Raw genomic sequence first — 18879 nt, forward strand, 5'->3', positions numbered from 1 at the left:
TTGATATTTTGAATAGATGTTTTTAAAAACTAACCAACTTAACTTTTTTTTTGTACAAAATGTTAGAAAATACCCCTTTTTAAGAAACTAAATGACACAACTTTTAAAATAAATTGCACACCTTAATCTCTTTTTAAATTCTTCTCATCGAAATGCAAGATAAAAAAAAAACTATTTTTTAAAAATAACTTTTCAGTTAAAACGGTTAAATAATTTATACTTTATTTTACAACTTTTATTTTAAACTTTAACTAAATTGAACAAATTAACTAAACATAACCTTAATTTCTTATATGTCAATTCCTTTAGATCTAACAGTTGTTTAGAATAGAGATGTTAATTTTGAATAAAAATAATCATTAAGAAACATTCTCCTCAAACATAAAAGTAAAGTGCTAGAATATTTAATAATTTATCTTTTTATTATAAATCGAAGTTGCACTATCAAATACGTCAAAAAAAAAATGAGAACATTTAAAAAGATATTATTTTCTTAAGTAAGTTACATAACTGATCATGCTTTAAATTTGATTTTATTTTTTATTTGTATTCCTTTTTCAGATTGTATTACTTCTATTTATTTTCAATTTCAATTTGGTTTAGTTTTTAAACATTGATTGTTTATATTAAGTTGAGAATATATATTTCTTTTTTATATTAAGAAATATTGTTTTACTGTGTCATTTGCCATATGTCCTAGGGTCAATGGTGTGAGTGAGTTCCACCACTATCTCTCACGTGAATAATATTTAGTATTGCAGGTAAAGGTACACCTCGAAAGGATTTTTTTCTAAACTGGAGTATTTTTTTTTTTTACATTTATTATTAAAATGGATAATTTCTCTTAAAATTACGTGAAAAGTAATTCATGCCAAGATTGCACAATTCCATTATACAAAAACTATGATATTTTGGTATGATTTTGTTCCAAATTTAGTAGAATATTGTAATTCGTGCAGGATTAATTCGTGATTGATGAAAAAATTGTTCCAATTCTCATCTTTGATTAATTGTAGTCAACAAAATTTTATTATATTTTTTAATTAAAAATGACCCACATTAATTTGTAGATTAAGTTACATATTCTACCATAATACTCATAATATTTTCTAAAATAATCTGTAACTATCAAAGATGATTATATAATTTATTTCGCTCACATTGATATAACTTTTTTTTTAAATTCCTACTTTTTTATATGTCACATAATAACTAAAACAATTTTAAATTTTACAAATAAACTTTTAATCGAGAACGACTTAATTATCTTGAAATTTAGTTTGACTTCAAATTTATGTGATGATGAGCAAGAACATTTGACAAGGCGGTGCTTAATTTTTTATTTATTTTTCATTGATGATGAATTTTATATGAATTTTGCTAAAATTCCAAATCGTCATTGACAACCATTTATAGTAATGATTATATATATATATATATGTTTACATTATTAAAAAACAATTTCCATTTTAATAATAAAGCGACAAAATTACAGTAGTTGGATAAGTCATACGTTGAACACGGTAAGATAAGATTCGTAGCCTAAGCCTTTTATAGTTTCGCTTTGTCTTCAGATAATGAAAAAACAACACGTTTATTATTTTTGTCTATAAATGTTACACAATCTTGTCATGTCATGCACGTTTATTTTAATCTTAGCCTGCATTCTCTTTTGTTGTATGTTCGACGCAAGAGAAGATAAATAAAATAAATGGTGAAAACAGATAAAATAAAATTAAATTAAAACAGTGCATTGGAGAGAGATAAAAAAAAGAGAAAGTATAAAGTATAAAATACGGATAGAATCAATTATTTATTTATTTATTTTCTACCAAATATACTAATTTAAATTCATCCTCTAATTTATTTTCAGAATTAGGGATTTGGCTGTAGGAAACTGCACCATTTCAAATCAACCATACAATTCTATTGACTTCACACTTAGACTTAATTAAGGCTTGATACATATTTTACTTCATAATATAGTTGAATAAATTTCAGAAACCATACAATTTCTTTCAATAGAATCCTCTCAGTACATATCCACGAGATTCTACCAATAATCAGGTTGTGTATTGTAATTTGTGATCAATCTTTATCCATTTTAATCATAATTAGTCTTCAATTTATATTTATTTTCAATGGTTGAATTTTTAATTTTGTTATGAAAGTATTACTTTTAAAGTTTGAGAAAATAATAATTAGGCTTTTTCGTTTATACTCTCATTTTTCATCTAATCTTTACTTTATTATGATGTAAAAATGAATAAAGTAAAATAAAATAATTAATAAATAATTCATTAAAGTTTAAAAAGATTATAAATCTTAAATTACACTATAAAAATGAAGAGATTGAATTGCTATTGATTACGACATCTACAAATAGACGAACAACATGAAGGAATTCCACCTCAACCATCCTCATTGGTTTGGGCTCGTGTGCCACATGGCTTAACTAATTCAAACCCAACTTTACCTCTTGTTTACGTTTCCACCCTTCCCCATTTTTATTGGAGTTTTAGGTCATAATTTTTTGTATATTATATATTAAGTATAACAGCAACCACCAAGTATCTCTGACTACTTCACAGTTACTGGGAACATATCAATCCCTTCTCCATATACTTGGTTTCCTATATAAACAACTTTGGAATTCAGGAAATTGGACTCAACTCAAATCACTTCAGAACCCTTTTACTCTTCATCAAATTTGTAACTAGGAAGAAGCCAAAGTGACCTTAAATTCAAAAATATTATAGCTATAATTAATAATATTACTATTATTATTATTATCGTAATGGAGCAAGGTGGCAGAGAAGACCAGACGACGACGTTCAACAAATATGCCTTTGCTTGTGCTGTAGTTGCTTCAATGGTTTCCATCATATCTGGTTATGGTAATTTTGCATTCTCTCTCACTTTTCATGTTATTATTTTTTTGACTGCGTTATATTCTCTGCACAGCATGTTATAGACAGAGAAATGATTTTCAGACGTATAAACTGTTTAAATATCTAATTAATATATTCTTTTCTTGTTGTAATATCTTATAACCTATAATATTTTCCTTACTGCCAAAATGCATTCCTTAAACTTAAGCAACAGTATTAAACGTTAGCATATGTAAATTATCTAGATTGTGTGTGATAGTATTAGAGTTTCTCATTAAAGAAAAACCAATTATAATTAGAGAATACAGAAAAAGCTTGCGTCCAAAATTTGTGTTTAATATTTTTTGTTTTGTTATGTCTCCTTTCAAATAATTATATTTTATTATATAAAAGCAGACACGAATCCTAGAATATTATAGGAAAAAGTTAAAGACAGATTCCAAATTTAAGATGTATAGAGGAAAGGAAAAGAGAAAAAAGAAGAAGATGAAAATGATTACTATAAAAGAGAAGTTAGGTGTATAATATATGTATATTTAAACTGTATTTCATGATTTCAGATACGGGTGTTATGAGTGGAGCAATGATATTCATCAAGGATGATATTGGAATCAGCGATACCCAGCAAGAGGTTCTTGCAGGAATCTTGAACCTATGCGCATTGGTAGGATCCTTAGCTGCAGGAAGAACCTCTGATTACATTGGTCGTCGCTACACAATTTTCTTAGCCTCCGTCCTCTTCATGGTGGGTGCAGTTGTGATGGGGTATGGCCCAAACTATGCAATATTAATGCTTGGAAGGTGTGTTGGTGGGGTGGGTGTGGGTTTTGCTCTAATGATAGCACCAGTTTACTCAGCAGAGATTTCCTCTGCATCATCCAGGGGTTTTCTAACCTCTTTGCCCGAGCTTTGTATCGGCATTGGCATCTTACTCGGCTACGTATCAAACTTCTTCTTGGGGAAATTGACCTTGAAGCTTGGATGGAGGTTGATGCTTGGTGTTGCTGCACTTCCTTCACTTGCTTTGGCTCTGGTTGTTCTAGCAATGCCAGAGTCGCCAAGGTGGTTAGTGATGCAGGGTCGTTTGGAAGGTGCGAAGAAGGTGCTATTGAAAGTTTCAAACAGCAGAGAAGAGGCTGAACTTCGGTTGAGGGAAATAAAAGTGGCGGTAGGGTTTGATGAGAATTGTGGCAGTGATGAAAATGTGAAGGTGCCTCAGAAGTCACAGGGTGAAGGGGTTTGGAAAGAGTTGCTTGTGAGGCCCACACCGGAAGTTCGCTGGATGGTGATTGCAGCGATAGGGATTCATTTTTTCGAGCATGCAACTGGCATTGAAGCTGTGATGTTGTACAGTCCCAGAATCTTTAAGAAAGCTGGTGTGAGAAGTAAGGATAAGCTCTTACTTGCGACTGTTGGAATTGGCCTGACAAAGATAGTTTTCTTGGTGATGGCTTTGTTTTTGCTTGACAGAGTTGGTAGAAGGCGCCTCTTGCAAGTAAGCACTGGGGGAATGATTTGTGGGCTCACACTTTTGGGTTTTAGTTTGACCATGGTTGATCATTCTAGTGAGAAGCTGTTGTGGGCATTGAGCCTTAGCATTGTGGCCACATATGCTTATGTTGCTTTCTTTAACATTGGGCTTGGGCCTGTCACTTGGGTCTACAGCTCGGAGATATTTCCTTTGAGGTTGAGGGCGCAAGGGGCGAGCATAGGAGTTGCAGTGAATAGAACCATGAATGCTGTGGTTTCCATGAGTTTTATTTCAGTCTACAAAGCAATCACCATTGGTGGAAGCTTTTTCATGTTCGCTGCTGTATCTATACTTGCTTGGTTCTTCTTTTACTTTTTCCTTCCTGAAACCAAAGGCGTGCCCCTGGAAGAGATGGAAATGCTTTTTACCAAAGTATTCAGCGGTCAAAATGTAGTCAAGAAAACTGATCCCAGATAGAAAGCACCGTGTTTAAGCCAAAACTATGTAGCATTTTGGCCCAAATCTTGTAAAACTCAACAAGCTGCAATCTATATTTATATCTTTTTGTTTATTATTTCCTATCATCTCTAACTCAGTATAACAAAACACTTAAAAAAACGAGTGCCTAAATAATTAAAACATATATTTCAGTCATTTATTTTTTTGCTGATTAGTTGATATTAATTTATAATTCTGAAATTCTACTTTCTATTAGTTTTATTATATAAATATTATACTGATACAACCGCAAAATATAGCATTAAATATTAAATTGGTGTATTTAGTGAGGGGAAATTTTTGTAGGCTATTATAGACGAAAGAGGACTCGAGTAAATTAATTCTTATCACACCCCCATTACTTTTGTAGTTTTAGCATTTAAGTAGTCCTTTTAAATTCTACATTTATTGTAAACTAATTTGAATGTTAAGCGTCCATGAAAAACAACATGATGAAGAACTTTGTAAAGTGGAAAGGGTTAACAAGTGTGACGAAAACGATGCCGTTTGTGTGTCGGTATCGATGTCGGTGATTTGAGTCTAATCAACGGTCACCATTGCGCCATCTAAGACAAAGGTCAACCTATCTTAATGGATTCGACAGTACATTATTGTGGCATCCCACTATCCAAACACACCACGATTTCAGAATTATTTTGATTAATTAAAATAGTAATAGTTACTGAAATTCAGTGTTGTTCTTCTTCCTCAGTTTAGATCGAGTTCACTTCCCCTTTCGGCAAATCGGAGTCCGAGCGATGAAGCGAATGCAGAAGCAGCCACCACCACCTTACAGATAGAAGATAGAAGAAAATCGTAGGCCCAAATTTCATACCCAACCAGTTCTATTTAATTCAAATCCAAGAAATGAAGGATGAAGAAACACTCCCAATTGCAAAAAAGGAAACCCTAGCCTCAGATTCAGGTTTATTCGGAAGAGGAAGTTACAAATTCTGGGCACTAGCGGCCATTTTGCTCCTCGCACTGTGGTCCATGTTCACCGGCACCGTCTCGCTCCGGTGGTCGGGCACGCTTAACACGTTCTCGCATGACCTCCACGTGCCGCTCCACGACCACCTCGACGTCCTCGTAAGTTCCCCTTTTGCCCTTTCCGTATCTGGGTTAACGGCATGTGTGACATAATACTGGGTAAATGTGAGTGCAGGAAATGGAGGAGAGAGAGAAGGTGGTGAGGCACATGTGGGACGTGTACACGAATAACCGTAGGATCAGGTTGCCGCGGTTCTGGCAAGAGGCCTTCGAGGCTGCGTACGAGGATTTGAGCAGTGACGTGGCGGAGGATAGAGACGCTGCCATCGCCGAGATCGCTAACATGTCTCTAAGCTCCTTTGATATTCAATTGCCTCCTATTACACATTCTACGGTTGTTACGTCCCCTCCTTCTTATTAATATAATTGAACTGGGTTTATCTGTGCTATTGCCTTTTTTTATTTATTTAATAGTATATAACAAGTGAGCGATCTTATGAAGTGAAGATTGGTTTGATTTCCGATCAAAAATTGTGTTAGATATAACTTTTTAGGCAGTTGTGGTAAGAACCCTTAGCACTAATTGTGCATTTATTGTTTCCTTGTTGAACCATGTAAATATGTTTTACATCATCATTCACGTATCCTTAATTTTGTTGACTTTTATTTTAACTATTTTAATAACAGAATTTCTTATTGACAGTAAAAACTTCTATACTAACAATGATGCTTATTAAACTCTTGCTGTCTTCAAAATGGCTGGTGTTTGTTTATTTATTGTCCACGTATCTTTTAAGGTTTTCTGTGAGGGTAGTTAACTTGCATTCTTGATTTTTTTTTTTAATAGTTCATCCTTATGAATTGAAATGAATCCCTTTGAGGAGGAACTTTTTTTCGATTAGATGTTTTGCCGCATGGCACCCTATTAGTGGAAGAAATTTTTGTTGTGTTCATCTTTTTTGGCTTGATTACATGTTTTGTTCCTTGTCTTGCAAAAGTTCTTTGATCTCTGCTTTATTTCAATTTTGACCCTCTTCGTTGTTCAAACATGCAAATTGAATCGCCTCTTGTGGAACTACTCTTTTAAGGAAGTCTGAGAATTTTAGCTTAGGGCTTAATTCCCCCCCACGGAAACTAACATAAAGTGAGGACTGTCCAAGTTTTGTATACTCTATTTAAACTATATCTTAGTCAATGTGAAACTAAATACCCCTTTCAACACAGCAATTTAGGCAGCTCAAAGTAGCCGCAAGGCAGGGGTGATCACAATTAAGGCAACTTTCCAATCACTGAAATATTGCTATGTTGGGAAAATTTGCTGCTACGGAAAAATATCTGTTATGGGTGATTTAATTCCCATCAATTTGAAAACCTAGAGCTAACATTGTTGAAATAGGAACTAGGAGACCACAATAATTGAAGGAGACAGATGCGTAGACCCTCCCCTTTCTGCCCTGTCACGATGCCCTTTGCCTTGCTTACTCATGCGAGAATTGAATCACATTCTGCACATTAGTAAGAGGCAAAATTGAACAGTATGTGGATTGTTGAATTGGGTGATACAATTAAGATAATGTGGAAAGGGTGTTGTCAGGAGAACGGACTGCTTAGAAAAATAAAGTAAAAAATTGGGAAAGGGAAAGTATGGTGATGATTGTTGAGATTGAATTTCTTGTTATTGACTCTAATTGCTTAAATGGCCACGCTGAACAATATTTTTGTCAATTTCTATTATAACTGGTTGAAGGAGATCCTTGGTACAAGTTAGAGTTTGTGCCATTGATTAGGAGGTCACAGGTTTTGAGTGGAGGAATTAACCTCTTTAAAATTCCTAGTAAGTCTGCCTATAATATTCTTGTAGTGGTACGATCTTTATAGCACCCGATTCAATTGCCTCTTTTTTATATTATTACTGGTCAATTGAGGTAGATTGTTTGAGCATCGTGACTGGTGGTGACTCTCAAGGATGGAAGTGTTTACAGAAAACAGACAGCTGACTGCAATTGTAATTTGTAATTTACGGTGGCCCGCGTTACGTTGATATTTTAGTGTGAATTAACTGTCCTTCCTTGTCTGAATATGTTGAGGACATTCAACATTAGAGTATTATTTCACATTTTTCTTCCACATAAAAGGGTAAGGGGGGTGAGTTTTAGGTCTGATTTTGTTTGTATGAACAATATATGGGTATCATTTATCATATATGATTAGAAATGTGGGTATAGCTTATAAGTTCACTTGTGTGTTTTAATGTTCTTGGTAAGATGGTTTAGTGGTTTTCTCTTTGTTTGATTTTGAAGGGAATGCTGAAAACAATATAAATTCATATTTATACTTCTTTATCAAAAAATCAAGAAAGCAGGAAAAGAGAATGTAAAAAGTTCATCAATATCAACTGAAAAAGAAAACTAATAAGAAACCAGCACCCTTGTCTTGACCAGTTTCTTTGACTTGTCAGAAGCTGGGGGCGTAACAGAAATTGTATATATTAATGCTTCAATTCAGATGTTTCTGAGTTCGAATGCATGTCTCACTGCATTATGTACCATTTCAGAGAGCACGGGAACTTGATAAGAACCTCGAGCAATTTGATGAAGGCAAAGGTGCAACCTCCGAACGTGCGTAGATATTGGAATGTGAAGCAAAGCGTCTTGTTACCTGAAGTTTATCTTGTGGTTCCCAGGCGGAGTCATACTCCGGTTTTTCATGCATTCGTAACACGGAAAATTATGTGTTTTGTTAGCTTGTCATTCCTTCAAATTTTGCAGTCAATTTCATAATGTTTACTGTGTGAGGGCTAGTAAATTGGAGCGTGATAAATCAGATTAAAAGTATATTTCTGGTTTGATTTCATAAATACCATCACAAAAGCAAGTTCTAAGGCTGTGTTTGGTTTCTGTTTTGAAAAATTATACTCGGTTTAAAAAGATAAAGAAAACAAATACTCATCTGAAGTCAATGGCTCGGCCCACCACGTGCAGTATCACTTTAGATGACCCATATCTGTGACTTATGATCCCAAAAAAGAAAAAGATGAGAAAATATTTCCAAGTTCATTCTTTTTTCTAATACTTTCTTTGGAAATAATCGTTTTAAATTTAATATATATATCAATAATCAATTTGATTTCTGAGCATTTTTTCAGTGTGTTTGGTTGTAAGTGAAGGAAGTTGGAAAAACAAGATCTGAAATTATGAAAATGAAAAACGAAACAAAAAATCACTGTCAGACTTTCCTTTTTTAATTATTATGAACAAAGTTGATTTTTTTAACCTTTAATCAATTAACCATATCAAGTAATCGACTACATCTAATAAATGTAACTAAATATTTATTCCTTTATTTTAAAATATATAATAATTAAATTTATAATAAAATAAAAATGTTAAAATAAAATAAAATGAAATAAATATTTTATTAATATAAAATTATAAATAATAAACGAAAAGAAAATTAATTAAATTTTGATAATTTATTTTAAAACACTTTTATCACGAAATATTCTTTTTTTAATTATTAAGGTTTTATAATAATTTTTATTTTAATGTAAAATTTATTTAAATCTTAATTTACATTTTCAAAATTTATATTTCAATTACATTATCCATAAATTTTCTTTTCACTCTTTATTGTTTTTTATTAATCCAAACTTCACTTCTTTATCAAATCTATCATTTTTCAAATTTTAAATTCTAAAATTTACCTTCCGGTAATTTTTTGAAAATAGAGCTTGTTGAAAGCTTGTAAGAAACGAACGTGAGTCCTTTAAAGAAGGTGTAGTGTGTTCATATGTTTAACCTCAGACTCAACGTTATACTATAGTACAACTTATTATAAGCGACAGCATGATAACACAATTCATACCTTTCCAAACTTCAAATACATACAGAGTATGTTTAAGTTGAAGTTAATTTTTATTTTATATTAATTTTATAGGTTTAAGTTCATGGTGTTGATAAGTATACTAGTATTAGATAGACACACTTATTTATACATTTACAATATATTTTGATTCTATAATTATACTGACAAGAACATTATAAGTTATATATACCAGTTTCTAAAATAATATTCGTCAATATGGAAACTGCACTTGAAATGCTACAATTTGATGTAAAGATTTGTCTCAAGATTTTGTTGAAGACATGGTTTACTGCTTAGAAAAATAGAATCAAAGGTTTAAAATGATATTTTACTTGGCTCAAATCAAAATTCATTTCGTGTCTCAAATCTCAATGAGAAATTCACCTTAAAACAAGGAAAAACATTTTTTTAGAATATTCATAATTTAGAGGTTTTGAATAAATTTTAATACTTTAGTCCCAACAAAATTTACGAAATTTTACAGAAAAAAATTATATAAGTTGTTAAAATTGTTTTTTGAGTTAAAAGTGAGGCTTTGACATGTAACCGTTTATTCTTTATTCTGTTAGCTAAATTCTGAATTTAAAAAAAAAATAAAAAAATCTGACACTTAATCCTTTACATGATTTTACCTTTACACAAATTATAAATGACTTTATGATTTAAAGTATGGGTGAAAGTGATATTTCGTTTAATTTCAAAATATTTTAAAAAAAAAAACACGAGTAAGGTATTTGATGCTACATGTTATCATGCAATTGACTGAAAATATTGAATAGTATAGAGAAAACTATGAAATGTGTTAGTCATAAGGGCAGATTTAATACCTATTAGTCTATTTAAACTATTTATAAGGTGGTTTCAATATCATTCAATTTCTTTCTAATAGTAGAATTTAAAAGTGGAATAAAAAATCATTTACAAACTTAAAACATGAACTGAATGTAAGAAAATATTTTATTTTTTTACAACACGATTATGCAAGTGATTAGGTGTAAAATACATGTATATCTTCAACATGATTATTTTTTGAAATTTTACATAAAATAAATTTTGATTATTTGTTACAATTGTACTTTAAATATACCTTTTCTATAGATTTGTTATATTATTTTTTTTATTCAGTTTTTGGACCCACAACTTAGGAGATTGTTGAGAGTAAGTCTAACTTAGTTAAAGAAAAATTAATTTGTAAGGTTTTCTATTTTATTTGGATTTCAAGTTCTTATTTCTTTTTTTGTTTGCATGATATTCTAAAGTAGTCACATCTATAATCTATTGAGAAAAGATAAATTTTTGTTAGTATGAGTTTAGTGGTGTATGTGTGTTTAGCTTCTTACAAAAAATCTAAAGGGTTTATAAGCATTTTAAACTTACCCTTTTTTCTTAAGAAAAAATTCTTTGAAAAAAGAGATATTTTCATATAAGAGAGACTAACTTTGTTTAAAACAATGATTTAGTTATATGAGTCAAATTGTTTTACTTGAATGGTTTGTAGATGGTGAAATCTTTAGTAGTGAAAAATGGAATTAGTGTTTTATTTTGATTAATTATTTTGTTTTTAAAATTTGAGATAACATGTTGAACGGTTGATATTAGTTAAATTTATGAAATCTTTTAATGAAACTTCATTAGTTAAATCTCAAGTACTTTTAAAAATTATAATAGATAGAAATGTGAAGGAGTAATTGTGAAATTATTTTATTTTAGATTTGATGAATGAGTGAATTATATGTGATCATAGAAATAAAAAATGTTAGTTCTCAAGATTTTTCAAGGATTTCATGTTTATGTTATGAATGAGTGTATTAATACCTAAAGCTAGATAAAACCTTAAATTGACTTATTTTTAGATATTTTTTGTGTGTAAATTTTCTACATATCTTGCTTAAGTGTCAACCAAATTACGAAACATGTCCCTTAAGTAAAAGCTCGTCATCCAAGTGATAATTCGTCAACCAAGTTAGGAAAGAACCATATCAATCTTTTTTCCTTTGATTGTTATGCAGTTTAAGCTCCCATTTCTGAAACTTCAAGTCTCATTACTATAGCAATTCATTGTTTGAGCGTGAAAAAGGTCATTCAACTCTCTCTCCTACTGAATAATATCGATAAAGTGATGATATATCACTTAATCATTAGTTCCTTGTTTACATTATGTGCTTAATGACTTTGAAGTAGTTTTAAAAGTTATTAATTTTGTATATGGACATTGTTTGTGATAATTTTTTCTTTATCTTCTAAAGGTTAGATTATTTTATACTTTTTTTAAGGGTTTGAAATTTAGATATGACTAGCCTGAATGATGCTAATGTTAGTTATCTAGGTGGTAATTGATATAATTTGAGAATAATGTTAATATTGAATATGGGAATAATTATATGAAATATCCAAATTTTACTAATTTCTCCAGGTATATGAAAGTATGATATGGTGAGAAGTTGAAAGATGTTTTTTTTCACAATATTTTATTATATATGAAATGAACTAACTGTGCATAAGAGTTGTCATATTTATTTGGGAAGTTTAATCATGAATAAAATGTTAGTTTGAATTGGACTTATTCAACTACTTGTTTTGTGTACAACTCAGCCTGTCACAAAGATAGGATTAGTTGTTTAAACGTTATGTCGCGTTCTGGCTTTGCTGTGTTTGACGCTTGAGTTTGGTACTTTAACCTGGTGCCAAAAACTTTGTTTTAATAGTTAGATGTATTTAGTTGTTGGATGTATGTCCTTGATTGAGAGTGTGACATATTTGGTGGGGTGATGTAACTGTATTTGGTGGGTTTTTGTATCTTGTCTGAATTTTTATCTTTGATCTGTAGTGTGATGTCTGTCGGATTCCTAGTTGGCAGAGTATTAGGAAATTTGGTGTCAGGGTTTTTGTATAAGGGTTGAGACACCCCTGAAGTGTCTCATTTTATTTTATTTATTCTTTGTTGATAAAAAAAAACTACTTGTGTTTTGTTGAAATTTAGTTTTTTAAATACTTTATTATATTTATAGTACTCTATTATTATTATTATTATAATAATAATAAATTTAAGGTTGAGTCATTAATAAAATCATAATTAATATTTAAGATTTTATTAATATTAAATTAAATGCTTGTATTAATAATATTTTTCTTATTTAACTTTATTCTTTTAGTTTACCTTATGTGGTTATGTACGTTCAATTTTTGTGATGAATATATTGTGACATATGAGTAGAGATGATAGATCACTATCACATGAACCAATTTAAAAGGGATGTGCTTTATTTATATTTAAAAAGTTTATTTTCAAGTTATTTTGAAAGATGGTATAAATTAGTTGTATAAATAATCACTACCAAATTATTCATATTTCAAACAAGAATAAAAAAAAGTAAATAATAAATAATTACTCGTTTATATATATATATATATTGTTACACTTCTTTTTATAACTCTTACTAATATAAATACAAAAATAAGAGAAAATAAATGTTTATATTCTCTTTTTTTACTGTGATGTAAGTAATATTTATACTATTAATATATATATATATATATTGTAAATAAATGTTAGGAATAAATAGATTAAATGAAAAATACTTTTCATTTCTGGTATAGAAGTTTAAATAAAAGTCATTGAAACGTAGGTTTTCTTTGCATTTGTATAAAAAATAGTTTTGAAAATAAATTTCTATATAATATAAATCTATGTTACAATTATATTTAATATGAATTCACTATATTACTACGTCATCTTATTCTTAAACAAAATTTACCAGTAAGAAAATTATCATTGAATACCATTAAAAAAAACTAATAATTAAGTTAAAATCGCATTATTTTTTTAGGATGAATTAGATTAAAATTTAAAAAATATTTTTTTTAAAATTTGAATAAACAAACGAATTTCAGTAAAGCAAATAATTTAAGAGAATAAGAAAGAAGAGTGTACACCTTTTATCATATATTAATTTTTTTTTACTTATTAAATTTTATAAGAAAATAAAAAATTATTATATTCATGACAAATAAGGTATATAATTATTAAATTTTATATATTAATATTTTAATGCGGGCTTATTTGCTAACTTTATAAATTTCAATTCATATGTTACAAAAATTAATAATATAATGTTAATATTATAGTATTAATTATTTTATTTTAAATAATACTAAAGAACATTACTCAACTCTTTATTTTTTCAAAAGGTCTTTTAAGAAAAAAATTAAAACTAAATTGTCAATAAATAAAAATAATAAAATAAGATTTTATTAATGAGAAACATCATTTTATAATCAATAATTATTTTAATAAATAATAATAAAAATTACCTTCAATTTGAGAAACGATAAATTTTAACATGATATTACTATTTTAATTTTAATTTTATTATATTTTTAGTACTACTATTATAATGCATGTATAAACATTTAATTAAAATTAAATAATAATAATAATAATAATAAAATAAGGACCAACATATTATATAAAGCATGTTTCATTGAAAAAAATAATTCTCACATTATTGCTAAGTGACTTTCCATGCAATCCCCTCTCCTTTCAAACGATAAATTTTTATGGTGAACCTGACTAGCCTTTTTTTTCTACATCTGCTCTGACATGCAAAAATAAATAATAATTCTTGCAAATCTAGACCCTCAAATTTGCAAAAAATAAAATAAAATTCTATATATATAACAAACAAGGGCTCATAATTTGAATCTAAAACACACTTAATTAATTTACAGTAAAAGTTAAAAAACATTTTACCATGACATTACTATAATAACTTTACAAGGAGTATGACAAGATAAAATGTTAACTTCTTATTTATATGTTCATTTTTATTTATAATGAGTTAAAAAGTTATTAAATATAACTATTTTATAATATTTTCGATAATTTTTAACTTTTTAAAGAAATATATTGTTAATAATAAAGTTTATGTTTGTTCTAAAATTCCTCGAGTGTAAGAATGAAAATTGGATTGTAATGAATTTTTTTCATCCATATCTGGTTCAGGCAGTTCACACTCCGCGTGCGTGGCATTTGGGTAAATGTGATGCAAAAAAGATGCAAATATGAAGCCTTTTTCCGATATTTACATAATCAATGACGTGTTTGAAAATGGCTAGTCCAATGCGCGCTACACCCTTCTCGAAAACAAACACAGAAACCCCCAATCTGAGCCGTCCAATATTTCCACGTCATCGATCCCCGTCGATCCCAATCGAACGGTGCGGATCGCTACGTGACAAAATGCCCCGAACCACAAAGGTTCAGCCCACCTGAACCCTAGGTGAGACCCAAACCGCGAGCCCGTTCGCCCAGACGCAATGAGAAGAGGTTTATCCCCCCATTCGCCCCTTTCAGCAATGAGAGAGAAATTATAAAACACACCTAGAGAGAGAAACACGAACAAACCTAAACTCTCCCAAAACACCAAAACCAAAACCATCAAACGTGCTTCAATTTCCCACACTCCATTAACCAAACGGCTCGCTCATCAGTTCAATCCAATTTCATTCATCACCAATCTACAAGAGGAAAGCGCGTTTAGGGGTTCATAAAATCACTGCAACTATTCTTTTTTGTTTCTTTTCTATTCTACCCATGCGTTGCGACGGTGGTGCCTGAAACACTTGCGGTGTCGTTTTGTATGAGACATAGGATTTCGTATTTGATGGACGAGATCTGGGAGAGGGCTGTGGAGACGGCGTTAGACGGCGAGAAGGACCACGCGTCCGCCCGGACGCTAACCCTAGACGGCGCCGTTAAGTGCGTGCAAGGACGGTTACCTCCTCCAAGCCTTCTTGAAAGGTTCCAGAACCTTCAGCACCTTTCCATCGCAAACGTCGGTGTTTCAACGTTGGAGCAGTTTCCACGGCTCCGGAGTCTGCAAAAGCTGAACCTCTCCGACAACCGGATCGCCGGTGGGTTGGAGTTTCTAGTCCAGGCTGGCCTCGATTCGCTGCGTGACCTTGATTTGTCGAACAATCGGATTCAGTACATTGAGGATCTCGCGCCGCTGGCGCAGGTGAAGCTGGTTTCGCTGGATCTGTACGAGTGTCCCGTGACGCGCGTGAAGGATTATCGATCTAGGGTTTTTGGGTTGATTAAATCGCTCAAGTACTTGGATAAGATGGATGCGGAGGAGAACGAGAGGCCTGAGAGTGATGACGAGGAAGAGGAGGAAGAAGACGAGGAGGAGGAGGATGACCCTGGGAGTGGCGAGATTGATGGAGAAGAAGATCGACCGCTTGGGATTAACAATGGACACAGCGAGGGTGTTGATGGTGTTGTTGATGCTGATGAGGAGGAAGAGAGTGATGCGGATGAGGAGGAGACGGAGACGTCGAGGCGGGTTACTAATGGCGAGAATCATAGGGAGAATGGGTTCCGTGTCGTGCCGGTAGAGGGGGATGACGTGGAGGAGGACGATGAGGATGATGATTCTGGTGAGGAGATTGATGAGGAGGAGGGAGATGATGATGATGTTGTGGAGGTTCATGAGATTGAGGATAGCGATGATGAGGATGGAGTTGAGTATGATGAGGATGATGATGATGATGATGACGATGAGGAGGAAGTGGATAATGATGAGGGTGATTTTGCGGAGCCGGAGAGTACTGGGAGGTTAACGAGTACGGAGGGGGAGATTGATGGGCATGAGCAGGGCGAGGAGGATGGAGATGAAGATGATAATGGGGAGACTGGGGAAGATGAGATGGGGGTTGAAGATGATGGCGATTATGAAGATGATGATGAAGTGAGATATTCCTTCTGATTTATTTTGTTTTTGTTTGTTGCATGCTATTATTTGGTTTGGAACTTTGATTTGTTTCATTGGTGATTTTCTGTGTTTCTGTATATATTTTTGCTTTTTATTTCTGCTTGGTGTGTTGTCAGATTACCAAGGAGGGGCTAACTTCTGTTTACTGATGCTTGCTAACTTGATTTATTCTTTTGTCTGTTTGGTTTAATTTATTAACATTGTGATGTATATTTCCCTGCATGGAATTTTGATTGATTTTTTTCTTGCATGTTTTGCTCTTGAGAAAATAGACAATTTTTTTTCTTGCCCTTTATAAATGTTTGATGAGCTTGTAGATTTGTTTTTTTACATGTATTGCTTAAGACAGTGATTTCAATGTGTCGGGTCAGGCATTTTTCATTGCCGTATCTATTCAACAATATGCATGTTTGTGGATGCTTTGTTACACACTGTATTGTTGATATCTGTCTGATTTCCAGTGCCTTTTCCATGTTTAAAGTTCCCATCAAATGCAGGATTTGGAATGGAATGGACTCTTGCAGATACGTGAAAACAGTATAGCAGTATAAGTTGCAATTGGAATTTTGAATCTTAATAACATTGTTTTGATATTTTTAGATCTCTTGAAAGCTTCAGAATTGTGTATATTTTTTAATATAACTTGCTTATATATGCTTAATACTTGAAATTCCTCTAACTGATTATTATAGGTAATTATTCCTTATGTTTTAATTAGTGTCAGTCTCTGCATCGAAACACGTATTTTGCTGTCATGTTTAATAATTTTCACCATTTTATGATGTATTTTTTTTTCCCTTTCTTTGATACAAAAAAAGGGTGTTCTAATAAGGCATCGCTATCTGCTTTGACACCTGTTTTCCGTTTAAAAGTTTTTTCTTTCCTTCCCATGTAGTTTTTTGGAGTTAGGATTAGGATGTTTAATCGTTGACACATGCACATCCTTTCCCAAGTTTGTGCTGTTTCCATGTCATGCTTCCGATCTGTTACTTTTGTAAGTTTGTTTTCTTTGAAAATAAAGATATTAATGAAAATTTGTTTGGGTGCTTTTATGCATTACTCTGGACGGTGGGAGTCTGGAGTTATCAGCTTTTTAGTTTTTGATTTTACCATGTTTCAATTTTTTAGTTTTAGTTTTTTAGTTTTTGATAATACACTAATTTTACAAAAGATATTTGAATGACGAACCTATAATAAAAATATAAAAAGTTCATTAATAATAGTTGTTATTTTGGTGGTTTTAATATAAAATTAAAAAAATGTATGGTTAAGTGTTATAGAAATATTATTTGCCTTATTTACTGTTTTCCCCTCATTCTTGATTGAAGTGTGTCAGCTTTTTAGTCAGACTTTTAATGTTGCTGTGGAATGACAGGAAGAAGACTATGGTGGTGGCTACCTTGTTCAGCCAGTTGGACAGTCGGATGCCCTCAATGCTGGAGTTGTTGGAGATGTAGATGGTGCAAATGATGATGGTGATGAGGAGGATGAGGTTGATGATGAGGATGAAGATGTTCAGGTATTGCCTCCTGAATCTTCCCACCTGAAGAGAAAGAGGAATGATGAAGAAGAGGATGATGAGGAGAGTGATGATGAAGAAGATGTGGTAGCATTCACGAAGTCATCCAAGAAGCACCATTGACCACCATCATTCTTATAATATATAATGTTCTTGTTCTGTTGATGACTTCCATGTGTGGGAAGCAGAGAAACCTCAGTTTTAGATAGAACAATGGATAGCTTTTAGGAATTTAGCTCTGATGGACAGAGGACATCACATCTTAGGGGAAAGAATTGTATGTTGGGTGGAAATATGTTTAGTTCAAAAAGTCGTTAGTGTTTTTTCCCTCTTGCCTTTCACATATAGCCGTTACTTTATTAAATATTCAAATGGCAGTTATAAGAGGTTTACCGCGGATATGCGATGTGTTGGATGCTGGTATTGGCTTGTAAAGGAACTGACTGGTGCCTGGGGGGAAAGGGTGGGAACTTTTTAAATTTTTGTTTTCAAATCTCTAGTTTATTGGAGTACTTTTTTGGTGAGAGAAAAGGGAAAAGTTTGTAAAAACCTGTAGATAGTTCTTATGAAAATGATTCCTATCTATCAACTTTGGTGACTATTGTGTAATGACGTGTCTCGGTCACAGATTATTGGTTATTCAGTTTCTACACTGCATTTATTTGGATTGCAATGAACAAGTTTTGGTCCAGTTGGAGTAGTCAACTGCCAGGTAATGTCAAATGGGCCCGAAGTTTACATGTAGCCACGTGTTCCTAATCAGTGTATATATGTAATTAAATTTATTATCCCCAATGGAACCCAGCCAATAAGAATCCTTAGTTAGGTTGTTGCAACATGTTCCGAAGTTCTTGGGTGATACACTGTGTTGTA

The 18879-nt window shown here is 31.8% G+C and overlaps 2 protein-coding genes across 2 annotated transcripts; both read left to right on the forward strand.

Annotated features, from left to right (window-relative positions):
* The first annotated feature begins 2697 nt into the window (after positions 1 to 2697).
* LOC137805694 (probable polyol transporter 3) lies at positions 2698 to 8734 on the forward strand. The gene is made up of 5 exons (XM_068605633.1): positions 2698 to 2897; positions 3452 to 4833; positions 5668 to 5949; positions 6026 to 6244; positions 8405 to 8734. Exons 1-5 carry the CDS (start codon positions 2798 to 2800, stop codon positions 8474 to 8476), a joined length of 2055 nt encoding a protein of 684 aa, XP_068461734.1. The 5' UTR covers positions 2698 to 2797; the 3' UTR covers positions 8477 to 8734.
* A 6046-nt stretch (positions 8735 to 14780) lies between these two features.
* LOC137808380 (acidic leucine-rich nuclear phosphoprotein 32-related protein) lies at positions 14781 to 18405 on the forward strand. The gene is made up of 2 exons (XM_068609456.1): positions 14781 to 16463; positions 17863 to 18405. The coding sequence occupies exons 1-2, from the start codon at positions 15354 to 15356 to the stop codon at positions 18127 to 18129; spliced, it is 1377 nt and encodes a 458-aa protein (XP_068465557.1). The 5' UTR covers positions 14781 to 15353; the 3' UTR covers positions 18130 to 18405.
* The last annotated feature ends 474 nt before the right edge of the window (positions 18406 to 18879 follow it).

This window comes from Phaseolus vulgaris, chromosome 3, assembly GCF_000499845.2.
Source record: "Phaseolus vulgaris cultivar G19833 chromosome 3, P. vulgaris v2.0, whole genome shotgun sequence".
Lineage (NCBI taxonomy): Eukaryota > Viridiplantae > Streptophyta > Magnoliopsida > Fabales > Fabaceae > Phaseolus > Phaseolus vulgaris.